This window comes from Natator depressus, chromosome 10 (genome assembly GCF_965152275.1).
Source record: "Natator depressus isolate rNatDep1 chromosome 10, rNatDep2.hap1, whole genome shotgun sequence".
NCBI lineage: Eukaryota > Metazoa > Chordata > Testudines > Cheloniidae > Natator > Natator depressus.
In genome coordinates, this window is record NC_134243.1 from 53,674,603 (window position 1) to 53,698,490 (window position 23,888).

General features: G+C 41.5%; 1 protein-coding gene across 1 annotated transcript in view; it reads left to right on the plus strand.

Moving 5' to 3' along the window:
- The window catches only part of OTUD7A (OTU deubiquitinase 7A), a 247,108-nt gene that overhangs the window by 148,914 nt on the left and 74,306 nt on the right, over window positions 1-23,888 (plus strand). Inside the window, exon 5 of the mRNA XM_074966182.1 lies at window positions 21,631-21,813. Within this exon, the coding sequence (XP_074822283.1) occupies window positions 21,631-21,813 (183 nt within the window). The remainder of the gene's footprint in view (window positions 1-21,630; window positions 21,814-23,888) is intronic.

The window sequence follows — 23,888 nt, forward strand, 5'->3', positions numbered from 1 at the left end:
TGAGAGATCAGGTCATGCATGCCGTAGATTAAAGGGAAAGCTCATTTATGCTTGACATCTTGGCAAAATAGTTTTAAAAGCAGTGCATGGCTAGTGAACTTATGTATCCCTGCCAAGTTCAGGATCAGGATTAGTGTACATGCTATGTTCATGTCAGCTGGAGGAATCAATGCAGTCTTCCTCAACTCAGCTCTTCTGAAAGATTTCCTAAATTTCATCTTCATGAACCAGTGCTTGTTCTACAAGGGCCTGATCCAAAGCCCACTCAAGTTAGTGGAAGGACTCCCATTGACTTCAGTGGGCTTTGGATCAGGTCCTCAATGCCTGGATCAATAGATCTGTGTGAAGAATGGATCCTTCCCTTTTTTCTCATTCTCCATCCAATGTTGAATTCTTATAGCCCAGTAGCAGATCATGGGAAGGATTTCTTTTCCTATCAGATAATCTAAGGAGTTGCATTTCCTTGGTGTGCCAGGTGTTAGAACTTTTATTTCATATACAACATTTGGCATAAGCCATTTCAGAAAATAATTGATTTGTCAAATCAGTTTGTACCTTAGGTTTACACTGATTTCACAGCAGAAATGTGGCAGTGGGTGTGGATATGCTTAGAGACAATTAGAACAGTGGTTCCCATCTCAACTGGGGGTCTGCCAGCCCTTTCGGGAGGCCACGGAGCCCTGTGGCTGAAACCCAGTGCCCTGAGCCCCAGTGCTGAAGCCAGGAGCAGCACGGAGAGGCTGAAGCTGGCATTGTCCCCTGTCCCCACCACACCCCACCCATGAGGATCAGCACGGGGCAGCTGAAGCCCCGCAAATCCCCGAAGCCAGGAGTGACGTGGGGCTGAAGCCGGGAGCCTCGCCCCCTCCCCCCGAAGCTGGGAGCTGTACTGGGAGCCTCCCCACCCGTACACAGCCCCTAGCTACCCACTGTGCCTACCCCTGTGCCTGCACACAGCTCCTAGCTACCCCCTGCCTGCACTCTGAGCTACACCCCTGCCTGCACCCAGAGCTACCCCCTGCCTGCTCATAGCCCCTAGATACCCCCTGCCTGCACCCTGAGGTACTCCCCTCACAGACTCCTTCACACAGTCCCTAACTACCTCATCCCTGCACCCTGAGCGGCTTTCAACCTTTTTGAACTGAAAGGGTGGACTGAGTTATATTTTTTGGTTGCATCTCCCCACAGCCCAGGCAGGCTGGGTGGCCTCCTGAGTGAGTTGGGGTGGAGGTGGCGCTTCCTCCCTGGACCCCACTGTGCAGAGCTTGCTCAAGCCCCGCCAGCCCTTGCCCCACCCGCCCCCAACCAAAATAGAAGTAAAACTATGCTTATGTCCAAGGGTCCCCCCTGGTCCAGAGCCCTTCCCCCCCGGGCTATGGCATTTTTATAGCACGTTGAGGGGGGCCTCAACAAGAAAAAGGTTGAGAATCCCTGAATTAGGAAATCAATTAGTAAAACAGTCAAAACTAGTTGGATTCATGTCACATTCTAGGGTGCAATTCAGACCAGTGAGAGGTGGTGTCACCACCTGCCCCTGTAACCCTGGATGCCTTAAATGCTCTGCTGCTACAGCTCTCTGGACTCCCAGCCGGCACACTAGCATGCACATAATGTCTGTGTGTTTAGCAACCCTGACTCCAGCAGCCTCCTTTTTACACCACAGCCACACTCTAGTCTCCACCAGCCTAGGTTACAGTAGAAGGAAGGAATGTTGTGCCTGTGATAATGGCTGTCAAGCCTGCTAAGCTGTTATAGATGCTCAGTGCTTCTGTTCTTGGAGCTCCGGTGTTATAAGCACTAGCAGAGAGCTCAGCCTGCTAATTCGACAGACCTCGTGTTACTCATAGGGAAAGACCACAGGCATGGTTCTGAAACAAACGTACTCAGGTTTATTGCCTTCAAGACAGTCCTAATGACTCTCACAACTTGCACAAGTACATTAATAAACAAGTGCCCCATGACAGGGAGTGGCTCAGTCAGCAGCAGGAGTCTCTGCTGTCCCCTCAACCACAAAAAGGGTTAAGGCGAGGTACTCCGACATCTATGATGAGGTAACTGGCTCTGTGGATATGGGGAAAGCAGTGGACGTGATATATCTTGACTTTAGCAAAGCTTTTGATATTGTCTCCCACAGTATTCTTGCCAGCAAGTTAAAAAAGTATGGATTGGATGAATATAAGGTGGATAGAAAGCTGGCTAGATCATCGGGCTCAATGGGTAGTGATCAACAGCTCAATGTCTAGTTGGCAGCCAGTATCAAGCAGAGTAACCCAGGGTCGATCCTGGGGCCAGTTTTGTTCAACATCTTCATTCATGATCTGGATGATGGGATGGATTGCACCCTCAACAAGTTCGCAGATGACACTAAGCTGGGGGAAGAGGTAGATACGCTGGAGGGTAGGGATAGGGTCCAGAGTGACCTAGACGAATTGGAGGATTGAGCCAAAAGAAATCTGATGAGGTTCAACAAGGACGAGGGCAGAGTCCTGCACTTAGGGTGGAAGAATCCCATGCACTGCTACAGGCTGGGGACTGACTGGCTAAGCAGCAGTTCTGCAGAAAAGGACCTAGGGATTACAGTGGACGAGAAGCTGGATATGAGTCAGCAGTGTGCCCTCATTGCCAAGAAGGCAAACAGCATATTGGGCTGCATTAGTAGGAGCATTGCCAGCAGAACAAGGGAAGTGATTATTCCCCTTTATTCAGCGCTGGTGAGGCTACATCTGGAGTATTGCATCCAGTTTTGGGGCCCCCACTACAGAAAGGATGTGGACAAATTGGAGAGAGTCTAGCAGAGGGCAATGAAAATGATTAGGGGGCTAGGGCACATGACTTACTAGGCAAGGCTGAGGAAACTGGTCTTATTTAGTCTGCAGAAGAGAAAAGTGAGGGGGGATTTGATAGCGGCCTTCAACTACCTGAAGGGGGATTCCAAAGAGGATGGATCTAGACTGTTCTCAGTGGTGGCAGATGACAGAACAAGGAGCAATGGTCTCAAGTTGCAGTGTGGGAGGTCTAGGTCGGATATTAGGAAAAATTATTTCACTAGGAGGGTGGTGAAACATTGGAATGGGTTACCTATGGAGGTGGTGGAACCTCCATCCTTAGCGCCGGCTCGACAAAGCTCTGGCTGGGATGTTTTAGTTGGGGTTGGTCCTGCTTTGAGCAGGGGTTGGACTAGATGACCTCCTGAGGTCTCTTCCAACCCTAATCTTCTTCTATGATTTATAGACCGAGACAAACAACTGGGATAAACCACTTACGTACCACCTTATATTTCTTGACATCTTTTTGTTACCTCCTCTTGTATCTTATTCCTAACATCTCAGCCAAAACATCCCCATTCATTACTTTGTCAAACCATCTTACACCCCAATCTAGTACAAAGTATCTGTAGTCGGCTTTTGAAATATATTTATGTAAATATCTAGTGCCTAGTACTTTTTAGGAGTGTATGTTTTAGCAATACTAGCAGCAACTTTGCCAAGTTTATGTACCAGACAGTGAACTTGTAAGCACGGGCTTTGATTCATGGCCAAACTTTGGTTCATGGCCTCTGGTTTAGGCCTCAGGTCTTGCACCAGGCCAAGTGCTCCAGGCTCTCTCTATCTACTAAAGTTACTAGTAACCAAATGATTCCAACACAACCTCAGTCCCAAATTTCCCCAAACCATCTGCCCTGATGTGTCCAGCCCTCTTATGGAACACTCAGAGAAGTAATAAAGTCCATTGCGGCTTTAAAAAGGCAAAAACACAGTAGTTTGTTGTAGTTAATCACTTCAATTCAAACACAACACTGGGTTGGTTTACTGTAAAAACTTGTAACCATTGTATAACAAAAGGACATAAGTTAAGTGATACCAAGTAGAAGGAATAATATTAGAAAGGGTTACAAACAAACAAAAGTAAAAATATGCTTTCTAATGGCTATGACCTAACTTCAATAATTTATGATCTTTGTTCAAGATTGTTGAGAAAACGATGTTCTGTTCCCAGAGATTTCAACCCACTTGGTTGAAGGATCAATCTTCCTCAGCTGGCAAGAGCTCTTATGGCCCCTGGTTTTGGTCTAGTGATGTAAGCCAAGATTTCTTCTTCCCTTTCCTTTATATTTTCCCAAATTCACTGTTTTGTTTCCACACCCAGAATAACTCCATGCTGTTCTTCCCTTCCTGTGGACTTCCCATCCCCGTGCTAATTCATATGTAAATGAGGCTGCCGTTGGTTTTGGTCACACATTGCTTAATTTCACTGGAGACAAGTAGATAGCTGCCTTCCCTCCTGTCTGGGAGATAAACTGTCTCCCTTTGTTTGGTCACAGATTTTAAAGCATCATGTCCGTGATTATTCATGATTCCTCATTATTGTTAATACAGACATTTTACAATCACCAATAAGTCATTAGCAGTCATAAAAGACCTTATTTGATACACTTTTATAATGCAATAGTATTGTATGTAATCAGTTCATTCAATTACTCATTATTAGAGCATCAGACCGTCTATCTTTATAGTCCCATAAACCATTGAAAGTTCTTCTCCTTCTGGGAAGAGATGCCATGCGGTCTAGTGAAGACTTTTTGCTGATTTCTCCCTAGCTGATGATAGTTGAATTGTTACCTCTGCCCCTTGTTAGCTTGATGGCTTTGTTTACCTTTTGTGTAAGTGCACCTTCATTGTCTGTTTGTCTGACCAGACTGGTCAGCCAAGCAAATACACATTCCATTTTCTAGAGCAGGCTGGGCTTATGTGTTACTTGCGAAACACGTTTTAAGAACATAATTCTAGTAGGTGTCCATAACTCTTTGACCACATCCTGTACATATATCCTGCAAGAATATTAATGATCCGTGAGTTATTTGTTTTCCATGACACCTTTTAAATACAGATTATGACAGCAGTGTGTTAGGTGTAGTCTCTATGTCAGGCCTGATGAGCCACTGACACAGAGTACTGAACACAAAAGGGACACAATGTCACAGTTACTATGAAGCAAAATGCAAATAAAAAGTAAGCATGTGGTTCATTGGAGGTGAGGCGATAGACCTGGGATGAGGTGCATTATCATGATACTGACTTCCCATGTATCCAGTGGAAGCTGGATGCTTTATGGAATTCACATACTTGGGGACAAATTCCCCACTGGCTTCACTTGGAGCTGCATTCACTTACAGCAGTAGTGAAGTTATCTCTTGGACTCTAAAATATTGATGACAGCTCTAAGCACACCAACAAGAGTCTTTTGGGGCCTCACCAGCTACTCTTTTAAGGAGACTGTAATTTTTTTCCTTAAATGAAAGTGTTTTGTTGCCAGTCAGTGCTGGGTGCAGATTAACGTAATCCATGTTTAGATTCATGAAGGAGCTCTCCTAACAGTAAAAAAAAAAAAAAAAAAAAAAATTAAAAACAAAACCCCAGCATTTCAAAAGATATATTTTAAATGAAAAGAGCATGTTGATCTACAAAAACAGATGACATGGTGCTTTTCTGCTAAGCCATCTGTCCATGTAACATTTCATCAGCTGCTTAAAATAATTGTCGTCCACCTGCGACTTGGTATATAGCTTACTCAAAATATGTTCTGTTCACCACCAATATAATCCACCAAGAGATTGGATTTCTAATTCTGAAAATGCATGCAATCAAGTGGATTACCCAGCAGAAACTCATCACAGATGCAATTAGTTGGTGCTTTCTTCAAAAAACAGTGTGTCTAAGTAGAATTAAAAAACAAGGTAGTATAAGTAATAGAAAGGAGAAACACAACCCCCCACACCTGGCCTGAGCTTGAGAACAGTCCTGTGACCCCGAGTGTGAAAACTTGACTTCCTAGGGGCAGTCTCTTCTCTCAGACAGCCACTAGTCCTCATAATAGACATCAATGCAAGGGGAGAAGGAAGCTGAACTGAAGTAAACTCCTTGTTCTACAGGGACCAGAAAGATCCCCTGCACCTTGCCAGTGCAAATTTGAATGACTTTCAATTAATCCATTCTAATAGAATTTTCAAAGAACAGTCGTGATATTGAACTGATTTTTTTTAACTTGAAAATCAGGGAGTGAAAATAAATCTTACTTTTAAACTCAGGCTCTGATTTTAACTCCGTTTTTCATCTAACCATCATGCCAAGAATACAGCTGATATAGAATCTCATGTCTTATACATATGAATGTTTTTGTTAATATATGGATACCAATGGGAAGAAATGATGGCATTTAAACTGAACTTGGGGATTGCTTTATTTATTGGCAGCTAGTTAGTAAAGAGTGAGAGAAACTGGCAATTTCTGACTTGTCTATCCTTTAAAAGAGTGTCAGATGTTTTTTTGACATATTGATGTGAATGATGCATTGGCTCAGTGGGACAAAATGAGAGGCACTTTGCAGTGATGAAAATTAATAATCTATCAACAACCTCGAGAGCCAGACACTAAATACTTGTCATTTCTCTGAATATTTTCCTGGTGCTAGGTAGCTTTTCCTATATAAAGCCTAGATTCAATAAATACTCTCATGTAGTAAAATAGCTTTTAGAATGATCAGTGCTAGCAATAAACATAAGAAACAATACAGCTCTTGCTGTGGAAAGGACATTTTTGGCCTTTTTTTCTCAATTTTTTGTATTTATCTATAACCCTGCTATATTACTATAATCATTTTAAATATCATCTGGATGGAATATTGGGTTTACAAAGTCTCCGTTACAGTATTGTAAAGGTATAATGCCAGATCTCTTCTCCTTACGACATCAACAATTAAATCAACTCAGCAAAAGCAGCATTAAGATAAAGAATAAAAGGGCAGAAATATGCCCTTAAGTAGGATAGTACTTGAAGTGATAAAAGAGCAGAGAAAACATTCCAGGTTCCTAGCAACACAAAGGGAACCTATCTCCTACCGTAAAACATGCAATGGAGGAAACAATCACAGACACTAGTGATTTCACTAGCTGCCACCCAGTGCCTGACCTACCTTTCTAAACAATCTTACGGGGGGGGGGGGGGGGGGATCCCAAATGGTAGTCAGAGAGTGAATAGAAGTGCCCTGAAAAGGCTCACATCCTACAGTGAGCTAGAAGGATGATTCAAGGTCTGGGAAACATCACCTACAATGAGAGACTAAAGGAGCGCAATTTATTTAATTTATCAAAGAGAAAGTTAAGAGGTGATTTGATCACGGTGTATATTTACTTAGATGGGGGAGATATCTGATACTAAAGGCCTCTTTAGTCTAGCAGACAAAGGCATAATAAGCTCTACTGGCTGGTAGTTAATGTCTTCAAAGTTCAAACTGGAAACATGGCACACATTTTAAAATTGAGGGTAATTAACCATGGGCATTACCAAAGGTGTGGTAAATACACCATCCCTTGGAACCTTTAAAATAAGGCTTGAATGTCTTTCATTAAAAGGTGCTTTAGTTTAGACAAAGTTCTTGGGCTAGATACTAGAATCACTGGGTGAATTCAATGCTCTGTGATATTCTGGTGGTCAGAGAAAATGATCATCATGTACCTTCTTGTCTTAAGTCTGTGAATACTGAACTCAGATGGTAAGTTCTGAACAACTGTTCCTCAACCCACAGAATCTCTCAAAGCACAGTCCTCCCTCCCATACTAATCAACATCAACAAGATCTTCAGAGAGCTATTGACACTAATAGCTGAAGTACCAGTAGTACAAAGACAACATTCAGCTCTACAGCATCATCTGTAAATAACACCAGGCCTTATCTTTCTCAGTGCCTTGCATCTGGATGGAGAGCAGCTGGCTAAGGTTGGAAACAGGCAGGACTAAGGTGATGCTGATAGGAGGGAAGAACTTCAAAGAACTTCTCTCTCCTGTAACATCCCCCACTACTGAGGGCATTTGCCTTTGGTTAAATCAATCAATGGCCAAGTCATTTTACCTAGCAATGAAGTCACCCTGAAAAACCCCAACTGGTACAAAACATCGTTTAGCAAAAGAGATTGCCATGGACCCTTCAGCCTGGTGCACTGCATTCCTGCATTGGCTCTGCAATGAATACAGAGTCCAGTTCATAGTCATTACCTTAATATTAGCAACTATTCATGGGATTGTTCTTTTCTATCTGGGAGTTCGCCTCTTGTCCTCTGTGACTGTGACTTCCCATAACAGCTACATTCTCCTGGCATCCAGCTGGTGACTTAGAAGAAGATTCATGGGTGCAGGAGACAGAACTCTTACAGCTGGACCTAGGCTATGAAACTTTCTCAGGCCTCAGTAGGACTTGCCATGTTCAGAAAAAAATGTAAAATTCAGCTCTTTGTCTTGACTTTCCTTTTATACATATGCAGTTCCTCTTACATGCATGCAGGCATATACACACACAACACCCAACAATCTAACCACATAACTTACTCCTACCTGCTTGGCAAGTAGATTGATATTGTTTTGTTTTTAATTCTAGGAAGGTGCTCAAAATCTAAGGTGATGGCTGACACAAGAACCTTTATAGTCGTTCAGGTTCCAGGGGCAGCTATTTAACTATTTTTAAAGATATACTGTATGGCTTATCAAACATAATTCTGAAGGCATTCAGGATGGATAGCTAGCTGGTGACCCATAAATCTCTGTGGTTATACCTTCTTTCAGGTGGGCTTGTCATTCTCAAAGGGGAGAATTAGATGAACCAAAAGTTTTCTGCCCTAAATGCCTGTGTCTGTTTTATTGATTAGATATTGAGCTACATTGTAGACTCATTTAGTGTTGGGTCAGTTTAATAGGCTAGAACAATGTGCACCCCTCCTAGCAGCATGCTGAGGTTTTACAGATATTTATGGGGACAGTTGTCATTCAGTGGATTTCTTAATATACAGAGTGACATCACATGTTGGTTTCTCACAGGAGATGTTGCTACTATACGTTTTGCAGGAATTAAAATGTTTGCGATGGTGTAGAACTGTGATGAGTTTTACCTGACAGCAGGACCATTACTGATATTGCAGGGGAAGAGCTGAGGGGGCTTGTTTGCTTTTTGCAATGATTTATTTCTGGCATCTTGACATGGTTGTTGTGATTTATTGTAACACACACTGGGAGTGTAAGGTTTTACAGTAAGGTTTTTCACAAACAAAAATATGGACCAAAGAGTTTAATAACTAAGGGTCCATATCAACAGCATGTAGCTTGTGGACTCTAATGCACTGGTGGGGGTGGGGAAGGGGAAAAGGGGGGTTGTATTTCCGCTCCCTACAGTATCTCTTTTTAAAATAACCTCAGACTTAAATATGATGGCCTTTCACATGGTTTAGTTTTTTCCAGAATTCTTTGTTAGGTCATGAGAATATGTGAAACATTTCCTACAGCGACAGTATTCACATAATTATCTAAATTTTAGCTCTCTTAGGCCCAAGCCCTGCAATGAGCTCTGTGCAAGCAGATCCTTCTGCCCTGAAAAGCCCTGTTGACTTTAGGGGGCTCTGTGCAGGTGGATGCTCACTCTGAACTCATTGCAGAAATGGGATCTAAGCACTCATCTATTAAATATACAAATATAAACAAAGACAAAAATATTTAAACAAAGATTCTGTCATTCCCTGTTCCCCTTTCCCAAAATGGAAGCTGGATTGGCTCCACTCACTGCTGTCCAGTTTGAACGATACCTTTAAAAGAACTGTGAAATGCTACGACAGCCTGTGTTTTACCAAGCCTCCAGGACGGTCCTGGAGTCTCCAAGAATTAAAGATTAATCTTTAATTGAAGATTGTCTCGTGATGAGGTTCAACAAGGACAAGTGCAGAGTCCTGCACATAGGACGGAAGAATCGAATGCACTGCTACAGACTAGGGACCAAATGGCTCGGCAGCAGTTCTGCAGAAAAGGACCTAGGGGTTACAGTGGACGAGAAGTTGGATATGAGTCAACAGTGTGCCCTTGTTGCCAAGAAGGCCAATGGCATTTTGGGATGTATATGTGGGGGCATTGCCAGCAGATTGAGGGACGTGATCGTTCCCCTCTATTCGACATTGGTGAGGCCTCATCTGGAGTACTGTGTCCAGTTTTGGGCCCCACACTACAAGAAGGATGTGGAAAAATTGGAAAGAGTCCAGCGGAGGGCAACAAAAATGATTAGGGGACTGGAACGCATGACTTATGAGGAGAGGCTGAGGGAACTGGGGATGTTTAGTCTTCAGAAGAGAAGAATGAGGGGGGATTTGATAGCTGCTTTCAACTACCTAAAAGGGGGTTCCAAAGAGGATGGCTCTAAACTGTTCTCAGTGGTAGCAGATGACAGAACAAGGAGTAATGGTCTCAAGTTGCAGTGGGGGAGATTTAGGTTGGATATTAGGAAAAACTTTTTCACTATGAGGGTGGTGAAACAGTGGAATGCGTTACCTAGTGAGGTGGTGGAATCTCCTTCCCTAGAAGTTTTTAAGGTCAGGCTTGACAAAGCCCTGGCTGGGATGATTTAGTCAGGGATCGGTCCTGCTTTGAGCAGGGGGTTGGACTAGATGACCTCCTGAGGTCCCTTCCAACCCTGATATTCTATGATGAAAGCTCTAGGAATTCATCCAAAAATTGGAATCCCCAGTTTTACCTTTTGTTCTAACTCTAATTAGAGAACAAATTAAAAAGCAAATTCTGTGCCAATTTTAATTGTATTGCTATATTGCCCCCCCCCCCCGCAAAAAAATTTCTCTTTGTATAAGCGTTGTTTTCCAACATGACAGTCTCTTCCTCTGACCTTTTTGTTCCTTGTAGGCCTGAAATACCTTTTGGCTTAGCCTCTTGTTTGATGTCCTTTTCTCTTTATGCTTCTGTTTATTATTGTTATACTCTTATGCACTTCATTCTGTAATCAGTTCCTAGCTGTCTTCTCTGTGATGTGTAGCACTTTGCATATGCTTCTTTATTGCTTTTTTGAAACTTCATGTTCATTCATACTGGGTCTCTTTTTTTACCACCTGTAGTAAATAGTACTCACTCAACTAGTGCAGACAGTATAATTCTGTAATTTGTTAAATAATTTCTTCTCACCCCCTGTGACCTTTTCTTATATACTTTCATCCTACATAGTTTTAGCCAAAATTTCCTGCTCTTCTTTTTAATTTCCTTTGTTGAAATTCTGCATGGATGTTGTTACAAATCTGCCTCCACTGTAGTCAGTATTACTTAGATCTTTCCCAATTCTGCATCTCAAATTACATACTCTGCAGTATGGTGTTTACAGCTAAATCAAGTATTGTTAGTGACCTTTCAAGTGCCTCTTCAACGTTTTGGAGTAGGCTGAATTTTGAAAGCTGTGTGTGTGATTTTATAGTTGCATTATTCCTATTGTTGCTAATTAAAAATAAGGGTCCCCAGTCTTGTCTGGGTAATTGTATACTAGCTCTTTTAAGAAGTGAAAATACAATGAATTCATTACTCATAATAGCCATAGTGAGCTACTTTAGCGATGGGGGAACACCTAACTAAAAATATTGCTGCAGTTGAACCCCTGTCATTCATGTTCCCCTCCATTCTTTGCGTCCCTCCCGCCCAACATACACTGCCTGCTGGATGAAAAGTGCTATATAAGAGCGAGATATTATAATTATTAATTACATATGTGTACAGCCTTGCGTGCAACATCTCCAGAGCTAGAACACTGGCTCTCATCCAGAAAGGCCTGTGCTTAACTTTTAAGCATGTGAAAAGTTTCATTGACTTGAATGGGGCTACTCACATGCTATACTGTTAGGAAGTCTGTAGGTGTTTGTCTCTCTCCGCCTCTCCTTACAACACAATCCATTCTGAAATTTCTCCAGGGGGAATAATACATGACAAATGAAGTGGATAAATATTTTACATTCCTTATATGTGGGCTATTTTTATATTTCAGAATAATAAGGGAAAGGTACAGTGGTAACCACTGAAAATCTCAGGACTGCATTTCTGAAGAATGAGTGTGCTTTTTCCCCCAAAGGTTGTGATATGTAGGGTTCCTAAAGCAAAGCTTTAAATGTCAAAGTGCAAAACTCTACTGCTTTTCCATTTCACCTCTGCAAGCTGACAAACTCGTTAAAATGCAGAGTGAGCTAGAAATATTTTTATTAGAAGAAGCAAATCAAGGCTGTGTCAAAGGTCACATTGGAACTCTTCCAAGAGTGCAGCCACAGTTTATAATTTTTTTAAAATCTGCAGTATTTAGTTTGATTGGATTTTAAATCATCTGCATTAGGGAATATTTAATGTAAAATCCAAGGTAGTGGTGGTGGTATTTTAAAATAGAAAATGGGCAAACCTCTGACTTTTCTATTAGCACAATTTATTCTAGTTCAGACTAGGGGGAAATCATTATGTAAGTACTGTACGTTTTTCATCACGCCAAAGTACATAGACCTGTTATAATGGATACTTCAGACCGTTTGTAGCTGGGAGCAGAACCAAACCCCGTCAGTCACTGGTAACAGGAGAATGTCCCACCTACTGGAGTGCCCTCCAGTTTGTTTCTGCTTCCACAGTGGCAGGTGGGCAGCTTATCCCAAATCTCCCTCCTGCAGAGCTTTTCTGAGGGAAAATTCCAACATTTAATTTCACATTTTCGACTAGCAGTTTGGCTTAGTAATTTACCATCTAATTCCCAGTTGTGTCCCAAGGCTGCATTTGTCTTTTGGGGTGCTTTCCCCAAGCTACACTTTCCCTTTTGAGATCCTGCCATGGCTAGTGCTGCTCAGAAAGTCAGAAAATGCCAAGGATAAAGATCAAGATCTGTTTCTCCTGCTCCACTCCTCTTATCTAGTGTTTCACTGGAGACGCGGGGGTGGTGGTGAGGGTCCTTCACTGAGGTCCATCTGAGGTCACCTCAACCCCATTCTCACCGAGGTCACCTTAATCCCATTCAACCAGAGAAGCCATCACTCTGAGGGGAGTGATACTGGAAAGGCAGCATACCAGGTGGAAGATCATACCTATGTGCTTGGAGCCTGCAGCAGCAGCAACCCTTCCTGAATGCAAAGCCTAAGAACCTCCTCCCCCCTCCTTCCTTTTTGGCTGAGAGAGGAGTGACCTGGACCCAGCATAGACACCACTGACTCTGGGAGTACGATAAGGGGCCTTCAGAGCCAGGCCCCTCCTCATTGTTAACACTTCTGAAGCAGACCTGCCCTAGGTTCTCTTCTGATATTCCCAGTGTGTCCTCCAGTGGAACTATAGACCTATTGCCCAGTAGGAAGGGGTGGATCTAGTGGGACCTCCCGTCCAGGTTGAGTTGGTCCCAAGGGATGAGGTTTTTGGGAAATTCATTCTTGAACACCAGCCCACTCCTTGAGAGATCCGGAAGGGGCCTAGAAGAAGAAACAGTAAAAGCCCAGCCTCTGAGGACAGACAGCTTTAATCACCTGAAATTAGGGCTGTCAAGCAATTTAAAAAATTAATTGTGATTAATCGTGCTGTTAATAATAGAATACCATTTATTTAAATATTTTTGGATCTTTTCTACATTTTCAAATAGATTGATTTCGATTACAACACAGAATACAAAGTGTACAGTGCTCACTTTATATTTATTTTTGATTACAAGAATTTGCACTGTAAAAAAACAAAAGAAATAGTATTCTTCAATTTACCTAATACAAGTACTGTAGTGCAATCTCTTTATCATGAAAGTTGAACTTACAAATATAGAATTATGTACAAAAAAAGCTGCATTCAAAAATAAAACAATGTAAAATTTTAGAACCTGCAAGTCCACTGAATCCTACTTCTTGTTCAGCCAATTGCTCAAACAGACAAGTTTGTTTACATTTGCAGGAGATCATGCTGCCTGCTTCTTGTTTACAATGTCACCTGAAAGTGATAAAAGGTGTTCTCATGGCACTGTTCATAGCCGACATTGCAAAATATTTACGTGCCAGATACAATAAAAATTCATGTCCCTTCATGCTTCAACCACCATCCCAGAGGACATGCATCCATGCTGGTGACACGTTCTGCTCAATAACATTCCAAAGCAGTGCAAACTGATGCATGTTCATTTTCATTATCTGAGTCAGATGCCACCAGCAGAAGGTTGATTTTCTTTTTTGGTGGTTCAGGTTCTGTAGTTGCTCTTTTAAGTGTTGTTCAGAGTGTTGCTCTTAAGTCTTCTGAAAGCATGCTCCACACCTTGTCCCTCTCCAATTTTGGAAGGCACGGCAGATTCTTAAACCTTGCATTTTGTGAAATCTGCAGTAAAAGTGTTCTTAAAATTAACAACATGTGCTGGGCCATCATCTGAGAGTGCTATTGTAACACCAACATGACGCTGGTCGTTGGCCAGCGGGGTTGAACTGCGGACCTCTGGAGCTTACTGCATAAGCCTCTGCAGCATGAGCTAAGAGCCAATGGGCTCTTAGCTAAGGCTGTAGACCAGACTCATTTAACTCTCTCTAAATGGTCTCGGTGCCACTAGATGGGACAGAACACCACACCCCAGAGGTGTGTGGGTTACACTATAACTATATATGGCAGAATGCAGGTAAAACAGAGCAGGGGACATACAATTCTCCCCTAAGGGGTTCAGTCACAAATTTTAATATTTTTTTTTAACTAGCGTCGTCAGCATGGATGCATGTCCTCTGGAATGGTTGCTGAAGAATGAAGAGGCATACAAACATTTAGCTTATCTGGCACGTAAATACCTTGCAGTGCCAGCCATACAAATGCCTGTTCTCACTTTCAGGTAACATTGTAAACAAGAAGCAGGCAGCATGATCTCCTGCAAATGTAAACAAACTTGTTTGTCTTAGCGATTGGCTGAACAAGAAGTAGGACTGAGTGGACTTGTAGGCTTAAAGTTTTACATTGTTTTGTTTTTGAATGCAGTTATGTAACAAAAACTATCTACATTTCTAAGTTGCACTTTCATGATAAAGAGATTGCACTACAGTACTTGTATGAGGTGAATTGAAAAATACTTTCTTTTGTTTATCCTTTTTACAGTGCAAATATTTGTAATCAAAAATAAAATACACTTTGATTTCAGTTACACCACAGTACAATACATATGAAAATGTAGAAAAAATCCAAAATATTTAATAAATTTCAATTGATGTTCTATTGTTTAACAGTGCAATTAAAACTGATTAAGTGTGATTAATTTTTTTAATTCATGATTAATTTTTTTTAGTTAATCCCATGAGTAAACTGTGATTACTCGACAGCCCTACCTGAAATACATCTGGGGTAGATCTTGAGCCCAACTTTGTTCCTCCTTTGGAAACATCAGCATGGGGACAAATGCCAATAGAGGAAAAGTGCTTGGGGTTTTTTAAGAAATTTTCCTTCTTATTGGAAGAGGACCAGTCGTTCCAAACAGGGTTAGAGGATCTCTCACACAACACATGCACACACAACATGCACAATGTAGTTTTTAATTTTAAATGAATTTAGAAAAATAGCTAAGCAAAGTTTTTCCAACCTCAGAATTCAGAGTCAGTTTGGCCTTGGTTCTAGTCTTGGGCATTAGTTGGGATTTTATTTTATTTTGTCCAGTTTATTCATCTCTACATATTGTGATAAAATATTGTACATTACCAGACTCTTTCCTAACACAATACAAGTAAGCTACTCAGACACTACCTTGCTTTACTAATCCACTTTAACGGGATTTCCTTTCTATTGTGTAATTATATATTGCTTTATCTCTGCCTTCTGTTTTTACTCTGATTGACAGAGCTTCCTGTTATTTCATTCAGACAGTGTTATTTAGGAGAGACATTCTCGCCTACACCTGTACTTGGCTTTATTTTTAATTTTCCCTTTGATCTATGTGCCTGCTATGTGACACTAATTAATTCAGAAACAAATTTTTGTCAGAGAGTATATTTTCTATCCTATACTCTGCTTTATTTGTTGCATTTTTCCATATACTCCTCTCTAACAAACACCAGTTCTGTCTCCTGGCAACCATGGACACTTGTATATGAATCCAGAGACTGTTGGCGCCTAATCTTTACTGAACTGTTTGGGAATTCAGACCCCTAACTGTTAAGTAAGCGAAGGCACAGAAATAAACGAACTTTACGAATGGTAGTAAAGTTGCAGTAATCTCCCTAATGGTTTTATAACCCACACCTTTCAGTCCTGTTAACTTTTACACCTGCTAACGCAGGTATCGCATGCAGGTGTTTTCTCAATAACAGTTCAGTAATAGCATTATTTCTCTTGACCAAGATAATTCATTTCTCAGCCAACTTTGCAAGTCGTAAAACTTAATTAAATTTAGTATACTAAAATGATTCACTACATTTGATTGTAGAGATGGATTTAAACGGTTTGTCTTTCAAGTCTAAAGCATACAATAGTAATAGGCCTGAGTTCAGTAAAGTATGATAAGATTTTTCGTGTTTGGGCAACATGTCTGCTTGGCATTTGTTTAGAGAAGCTGTGATTCAGGGAACTGAAGATACAATAAGAGGGACAGAGTGACCTTGCTGAAACAATCCTATGATTTTTAATGTGAGCTCTGTCACAGATCCATTCTTAGCCACCCATTAGGACTACTATGAGGGAAATCCAAGCCTCTGTGTTCTAGGTCCCTAGGGTGTTTCAAGCTTCTGGAGCCTGAACAGAGTCCAGACCTTGCCCCAATCTCAGGGGTTCTAACCACACCCTCAGGGCACAGACCTCCTGTCTGGCAACCCCTATGAGTATTGGAACCCATTGTCCAGCTGCTTAGCCCCCGTCAGTGCAGCACTGACCCTTCAGACTCTCTGGTACTTAAACATCCCCCTCTTCCAGAACTCCACCCCTAACAGTGTGAAGCTTCTGGTTACAGTTTACCTCTCTCAGGGGCACAAAGCAGTTCTGCAGCTGTTAACCCACATGTACTCTTTTGTGCTGCATCAGGAGAGTACCAATTATACAAAACAATAAAACAGTGAGTGCATGTCTGTACCTCAGTTTCCTCATCGAGGGGGGCTATAGCAGAAGTGTTAATAGGATTGTGAAGCAGGGGTGAGGTGCAGCATGGAACTGATTGAAATTTTTGATGGGGAAGAGTATTCTATCCAGAGAATGTCTTATGTGTTGCTGGCTGGCACAGAAACATATTTTGAGGGAGCCCTCTGTTAACATTGTGGGAACACATCACTGATCTTACAAATTCTATGTCTCATTTGCTGAAACAAGGATACCCAGAAGTGGTTTTCCTCCCCTATAGGCTTTAGAAAAACTTTTTGGCCATTTGTGACACATTCTGACACATTCAGCTGTGTCACAGAAATCCAAAATTAGATTATTTGCAAGCTGGTGTTAATGATTACAGCTCATCTGCAACTGTCACAAGCTCAGTGCATATTTTTTCATGGAGTGTTGCTTAAGCTGACACCCCTACATCCTTCATGTTCAAGATACACTTACGTGCTGCTGTATCTGATGAACTGCTATTAATAGAACTGTGATAGAACTTTGCGGAGTTACTGTTAAATAACACACCAGCTTTCACGCTGAAGTGCCAGTGTTTTGTCCCACACAATTGTATTCTTTGCACAGTGTCCTCCACTGCTTCCATAAAAGCCAGCTATTCAACACTATGCATCATTCAGTGTCAGAATGCTTTTCGTAAGAGTAGCCTAAAGAGTAGCCATTTCAAAAACCAGATTAATAGGTGGTGTAAACAAGTAACATGAGCAGCATCTGGAAACTATCCAAAAAGACTGATTTGAAATAGTTTGTTTTTATACTCTCAATTATAACATCAGTTCTTTTGTCTGAGATGACAAAGCAGTCTTTCAGGTTTTATCAAGTGCTTGGAAGTCCACACCAATCGGTATGGATTTATTCATCAAAATCAGAACTACAGTAGTACACTGTATACCCTAAATTATATTGTTTCTAATGGAGAAAATACTGTTAATGCTCCTACCTCTCCAACAACTCTCCCTTTACTTTTGTGTGGAAAATCATTAAACATGCTCTTTGATCCCCTCTAATCTTTCTCCCTCACCAAGGTGACTAATGAACTCTCTCATAGCTAAATCAAAAGGGAACTTAGATTTCAAGAATATCTATTGCCTTTGACGCTACTGATCACTCTCGTTTCTCCTCTCTTTACTTCCCCTTCAGCACCACCTTAAATCACATCTCATTCTCCCATCTCCATTACAGGTTTCAGAGTAACAGCCGTGTTAGTCTGTATTCGCAAAAAGAAAAGGAGTACTTGTGGCACCTTAGAGACTAACCAATTTATTTGAGCATAAGCTTTCGTGAGCTACAGCTCACTTCATCGGATCCATCTCCATTAGTATCCCTCAGTGTTTCGTCCTTAGTTTCCTGGTCTCATCTGCTCCTCTGGCTTCTGTTACCATCTGCATATGGATGATTTCCAAATCTAATACCTGACCCTCAAGCTCCATTCCTCTCTTCACTCTCACATCTCCTTTTCTGTCTCAGGCATCTCCTGGATGTTCCCCACCATTACACCCTGTTTCTCCACAAAATGGAGTTCTTCCCTCTTCACCGTCTCCCTTGTCTACGTCCATTAACAGCTAACAGCCTCGTATATCTCCCAAGATCACACTTGCATGCAGGTTTGTCTACCGTCTTTTTCAAACATAACATTTTGTCATGTCTTAGCAGTCAGTGTAGACCAGATATCAAGGTCGGTATCATGTCAGCTAATAGCAATTAGACGTTGCTGAAGTGAGAAGGAAGAAAAGCCGTTAGCTCTCAAATTATAAGGGTTAAGTCTCAAAGAGAATGAGGAGGATAAAACTTTGCATTACAGACAAGTCCTCTAACTCTTGTCTATCCATCAGTCCCGCTTGGTTTCTTGATTAATCCTACAGCATGTTCCTCTTTAACATGATCAAAATTGATCCTCTTTCCTTATTATCCCCACTGCAAAAATCTTTTGTCTTGTCTTGATATTGTAACGTCTTTGGCCTCTGTCTGTCCACTACTGCTACAGTCCTTTACTGCTGTTCCAATCAGATCACCCTTCTCACTGGATCTTTTTGCATTTACCTGCCCGTTACCGCATTACATTCAAATTCCCACTTCTTACCTTCAAAACTGTACATAACCTCACTCTCATCTACATCTCTGGCTCATTTTCTCCCACATCCTCTCTCATGCTCTCCTACTTCTTCCTTTTTGTCACTTCTGGCTTTCTGCTTTTGTTCATGGGTGACAGGGAAAGTAGAACATCTATTATTGTATTTTCCTGGCAGGAAAAAGGCAATTGAAAAGAAGAAAGTCTCTTTTAGACCAAGGCAGTGAGAGAGATTATTGTGTTGATTATGGTCAGTACTTTTTTCTCGATTCAATCACTACTACAGGGTGGCTTATGGAACATTATTGCAGTTCCCACACAGAGGGAGTGCAGTTACACAGCTGCCATGGGGTGGATTTGTGGGAAGGATTTATATGCTGAAGGAGTGATTGAAAAAGCCTATGCCAGCCACTGAGGCTGGCTAAGATCCTGAATCACCACTTCATTGATCTGGAGGGCCTCTTGGCATACACTCTTGGTTGAGGATTTGCCTGCATTCAGATGCCTAGGGACTGCAGGAAATAGAAAAAAAAAATAAACTAATGATCTTTGCCTGTGTCAGAGCTGCTTTAAGATGTCATGTTTTGCTGCTGACTGGCTGTCTCATGTGGGAAGCAGCTACAGATGTCCAGGTGTACTGAGGAGATTTGAAAAGAAAGAAACGAGTTTCTTCTTTGTAAGTGATTTTTTTTCTGTAATTCCAAGTCTGCAGTAGATAGAACGTAACTCTACACAATTCAGAATTACAATGCAGTGCACTTTGAGCAAGTCCCAAAGACCACACTCCGCATTTATTGTGGCAAAACTCCCAAAGAAGGTGATTGGATTCTGTCATAGTGTAAAAGCAGACCTTCAGAGGCCTTGAGAAGAGATTATTAGGAAAATAGGTTGGCTCCTGCATTCCTTCCACACTCCTGCTAACTTCATCAGGAGTTTGGGATATGCTAGGAATGCAGGACTAGAATGCTGTTTGTAATGTGCAGCCCTGCCAACTCTCTCAGATTAATCAGGAGAGACATGATTTCTAAGTAAAAGTTAGCCTGACTCATGATCTCGCAAGATAACTCTGGAATGTCAGGATTTTTTTTTTATTATTTTTTTTTCAGCTGGGCTGCTGGGGTCCCCACTGTCAACAAGATGTGTGACCTGAGAGCACCTTCAAGGCTCAGAAACTGGAAGGGAAATAAAGAGAAGCCACATTTATTTAAAAAAGAATCCTCATGATTTTCGGGGGTCTGACTCATTATTTTCCAATGGCGAGGGTTAGCAACGCTGAGTGTGCTTTACATCTCAAGAAATACAATTGAGTGCTAAACTTTTATCTGTGTGGCAAAAACACCACTTTGGCTCCATTGGGACAGTCTTAGAAAAAAATACTGCCTGATTGTTAGGGCTTAATATAAGCATGTTTGCTTTGCTTATGGCATGTGAAAGACATACTGCATAACTAGTCACTCGTAAGGCACATATAATGTATGCTGCTGATTTTGCACACTAGTTCTTATTGGAATTAACAAAACCCTATGCTCTGGACTGATCAAGTTTGTTTATTGTATGCCCTGCTCTGTTGCTTAAAAAGGAAGAGAGAATTTCTGTTTAAGTAACTGGTTTTGCTGAAGTAGCTTTTGTTGCATGTTTCATAATTAAAATGCTGGCTGATCTTTTTTTTTTTTTTATATCCTTGTGATAGTGTGGGCAGTGAGTGTTTTAAAATGGCTTTCCTCAAAGTAATATAGAGAACAAAAGGCTGATGTAGATCTGAACAATTAAAACTGAGTGATGTTATAATTAACATTTTATTGTTGCAATTGTTTTATTAGTCGTACATCAAAGAATAGAATGATAAAAGGCAGATGTGTTCTTTTCCACGGTTAAGGACTCATTTGAATATCTGAGCAGTTCCAGTTAACAATATCAAATTAAGACAAAACAGTTTAAAGTTCATAATGATAACTCAGTTGGGGATGGGTAAGAGGCTTTTATTGGAGTTGATCCATGAAATTAAAGTTAACAAAAATTTAACAGATGTTTTAAATAAATACTGTTAGCTCTTAATTAAATGATACTCAGTGTGTGATCTTTCACTCCCTTCAGCAGAAATTGTACTAGTTTACATAGCAAACTATATACAAAAGCCTCCTTTAAATGTGACTTTCTTTGACCATAAAGTATATTGAATAAATGGACAATGTGCCATATGTGATGCAATGGATGGGTTTATATACCAAATGAGAGAGAGAGAGAGGTTGAGTAACCCTAAATGATGGTAGGCACTTTGTGGACAAGTTGCTCCCTAAGGACTATGGTCTAAAGGCCTTATCCTGGAAACAAAATAATTGCAGTAAGAAGGCTGAGTGTTATTTGTGGGATCAAGCCTTAACTAGATAGACAACATAAGCAAAAAGAGTGCAATATTCAGCAGCCGGTGAAGTGATCATATCTATCTGTGTATCTTCTGAAGTGCACATGGTTTGTTGGTTCCCCAATTATTGTTGTTTTTAAAAGAAAAATATCTATTCATTCTCTAATGTTTTATTCCGAGTTATATTCATTTTCAACTATATGAGCATGTCCGTAAAATGAATGGCAGTTTTGTTAGTCATATCAGACATAGCTATAAACTGTTAACAGAATATTACCTTCCACCTTTTGGCAGGCAAAAACTGGGATTTGACCGCTGCTCTGAGTGACTATGAGCAGCTCCGACAGGTACACACAGCTAACCTGCCCCAGGTGTTTAATGAAGGGAAGTACTACAAGCAGCAGGAAAGAGAGCCACCCCAACAGGTGAACAAGTCTGAACGACCAAGTCTGCAGAGACAGGATGACATTGCTCAAGGTAAATGCAGCAACTTGACCGCCTTTGTGGACAAATAGCTTTATGGATAATCAAAGTTTATTATGCAGGCAGTCGGAACTAAATTATCTGCCACCAGATAAATTATGTCATTGTTACTAAACTTTATGGAGATGCTGATGGGTTGGGCCCTGTATTCCACGTTTTTCAGTCCAGTTTATCTTTGCCTGTGTTCAGTAGATTTTAAGGTGTAATTGAAGTATTTAAATTTAGGTTTTTTTAGAGACAGTGCTACGTTAACTACGAGAGGTGTGGGCTAGATGAAGTTGTAGACTGTTCCCATTTCTAATTTCCCATGATGTGTGAGTCCAGAGGAAGTTCCATCATTTAGGTCACTGACTTCTTGATCATTATTAAATGATAAAGGTGGTCCTGGAGACGACATCTGTTGAAGTAACTTTTGTCATGAAATGTCTTATTCTCTTGATTCCACCTCCATAAAAAGGTGATATTGAATTAGTATTTCAAACAAAAGAAAGAAAAAAGAAAGACAAGGAACAATTTTTAGTTATAGCAGTTGGTTTCCATTACATGATTATAAGCATTAGGATTTATTTTTCATATTCAAATCGCTCACTCTCTCTGACTATTGTAACAGGTTTCTTCTAATTTAATTCAGCAAACAGTTGAGGCCTACATTCACGGTTAATCTATGGTATGCCAGCTTCTCACATTAAAAAAAAAAAAAAGTAACTAGTGACCCAGCAGAAATTTGTTGTCATGAAACCCATCCTGTTAGCTGAGGATCTGCCCCTAGGAGTGCTACAGTGGTGATGCATTCATGTATGTGAGGAGTGTTGGAAGGGAAAATCTTTTTTGTTTCTCAACAATTTGTCCCTGACCCCACAGGAAAAAAGACAAGACAACAAGAATGTGGTTTTAAAAAGCCATGACTTTATTAAGTAACTGTGAGCTGTCCAGCACAGACTATCCTTCTTTTGTAATCCATTCCACCTGGTGGAGGGCTGCTGTCAGCCCCTACCGTTCTTTTGGGATGTTGGTTGCAGCACTGTTGCTGAGACCCTATTGCCCTCCCTTCATATGAGGGTTAAGAGGGAAGACAAGACATGGTTGTCTCTTCACCGTACCAGGTGTTAGAAGCCCCAACCCCATTACCCACCGTCTCTAGGAAATACCTTTTTCTAATCTGCTTCCAATTCTGGTTTATCAGTGAACTAGACCCTTTATTGAACAAGTACCTGCACTGGGTGCCTGCCAAGTTGCAACAAACTGAATTTTGCAAGCTAAACTACCCACTGGGTCCTTGGGCTACCTACAGAACACTGAAAAATCCCACCTTGCCCAGTCTATTCTGGCAGTGAGGGAAAAATTCCTTCTCAGCCCCAACAAGGTAACTAGCATGAGCCAACAGCAAGGACCAAAAACCCCAGTCCTTTTCTAATCCCAAAGAGGGGGAGCTTTTCTTCTCAGTGCAGAATAAGCCTTTGAGCAGGGCAAAGTGCTTACAAGCCCTCTCTTGGGTACCTGAGAGCCAATAGGCTAATACTGTACCTTCTATCCAACCAATCAAACACAGAGGCCACCTTCTCATTCCCCTCCGCAGTGCTTAATTTGTAATGAAAGAGGTGCCAGAGCTCAAACAATTAGGTGCCGTGGCTCAAGTAAGTTTTTTACCAGGATCATAACAGAGGCAGAAAGGGCAACAGCAGCAGAGGCAGGACTCAAATAAGTGTGACTACTTCCCTCCCTCCACCACCACACCCAAAGAAGCTTTTCCTTGGGTGAGTGGACTCCTTAGGGGTCTGGGGGCTGAGGGCCTAGCTGAGCTCTAAACTCTCTCCCCACTCCACACATCCCAATTCTATATGCAGGAGCATGCTTGGTGGGCAGCCTGGGAAGCATTGGGGGAGTGGAGTAAGCACAGAGCAGCAACAGCCTGAGCCAGAAGAGGAAGGGCTAGTGGCTCCTTGCAGGTGAAGCAGGGCTGGCTGTGCCCCCCATATCACAGATTAGTGAGTGGGTGTCTCCTTGTGGGGCCTGGCTGGGCTCTCCCCACAACCAAGCAGGAGCACATATTATGGGGAATCAGTCCAGTG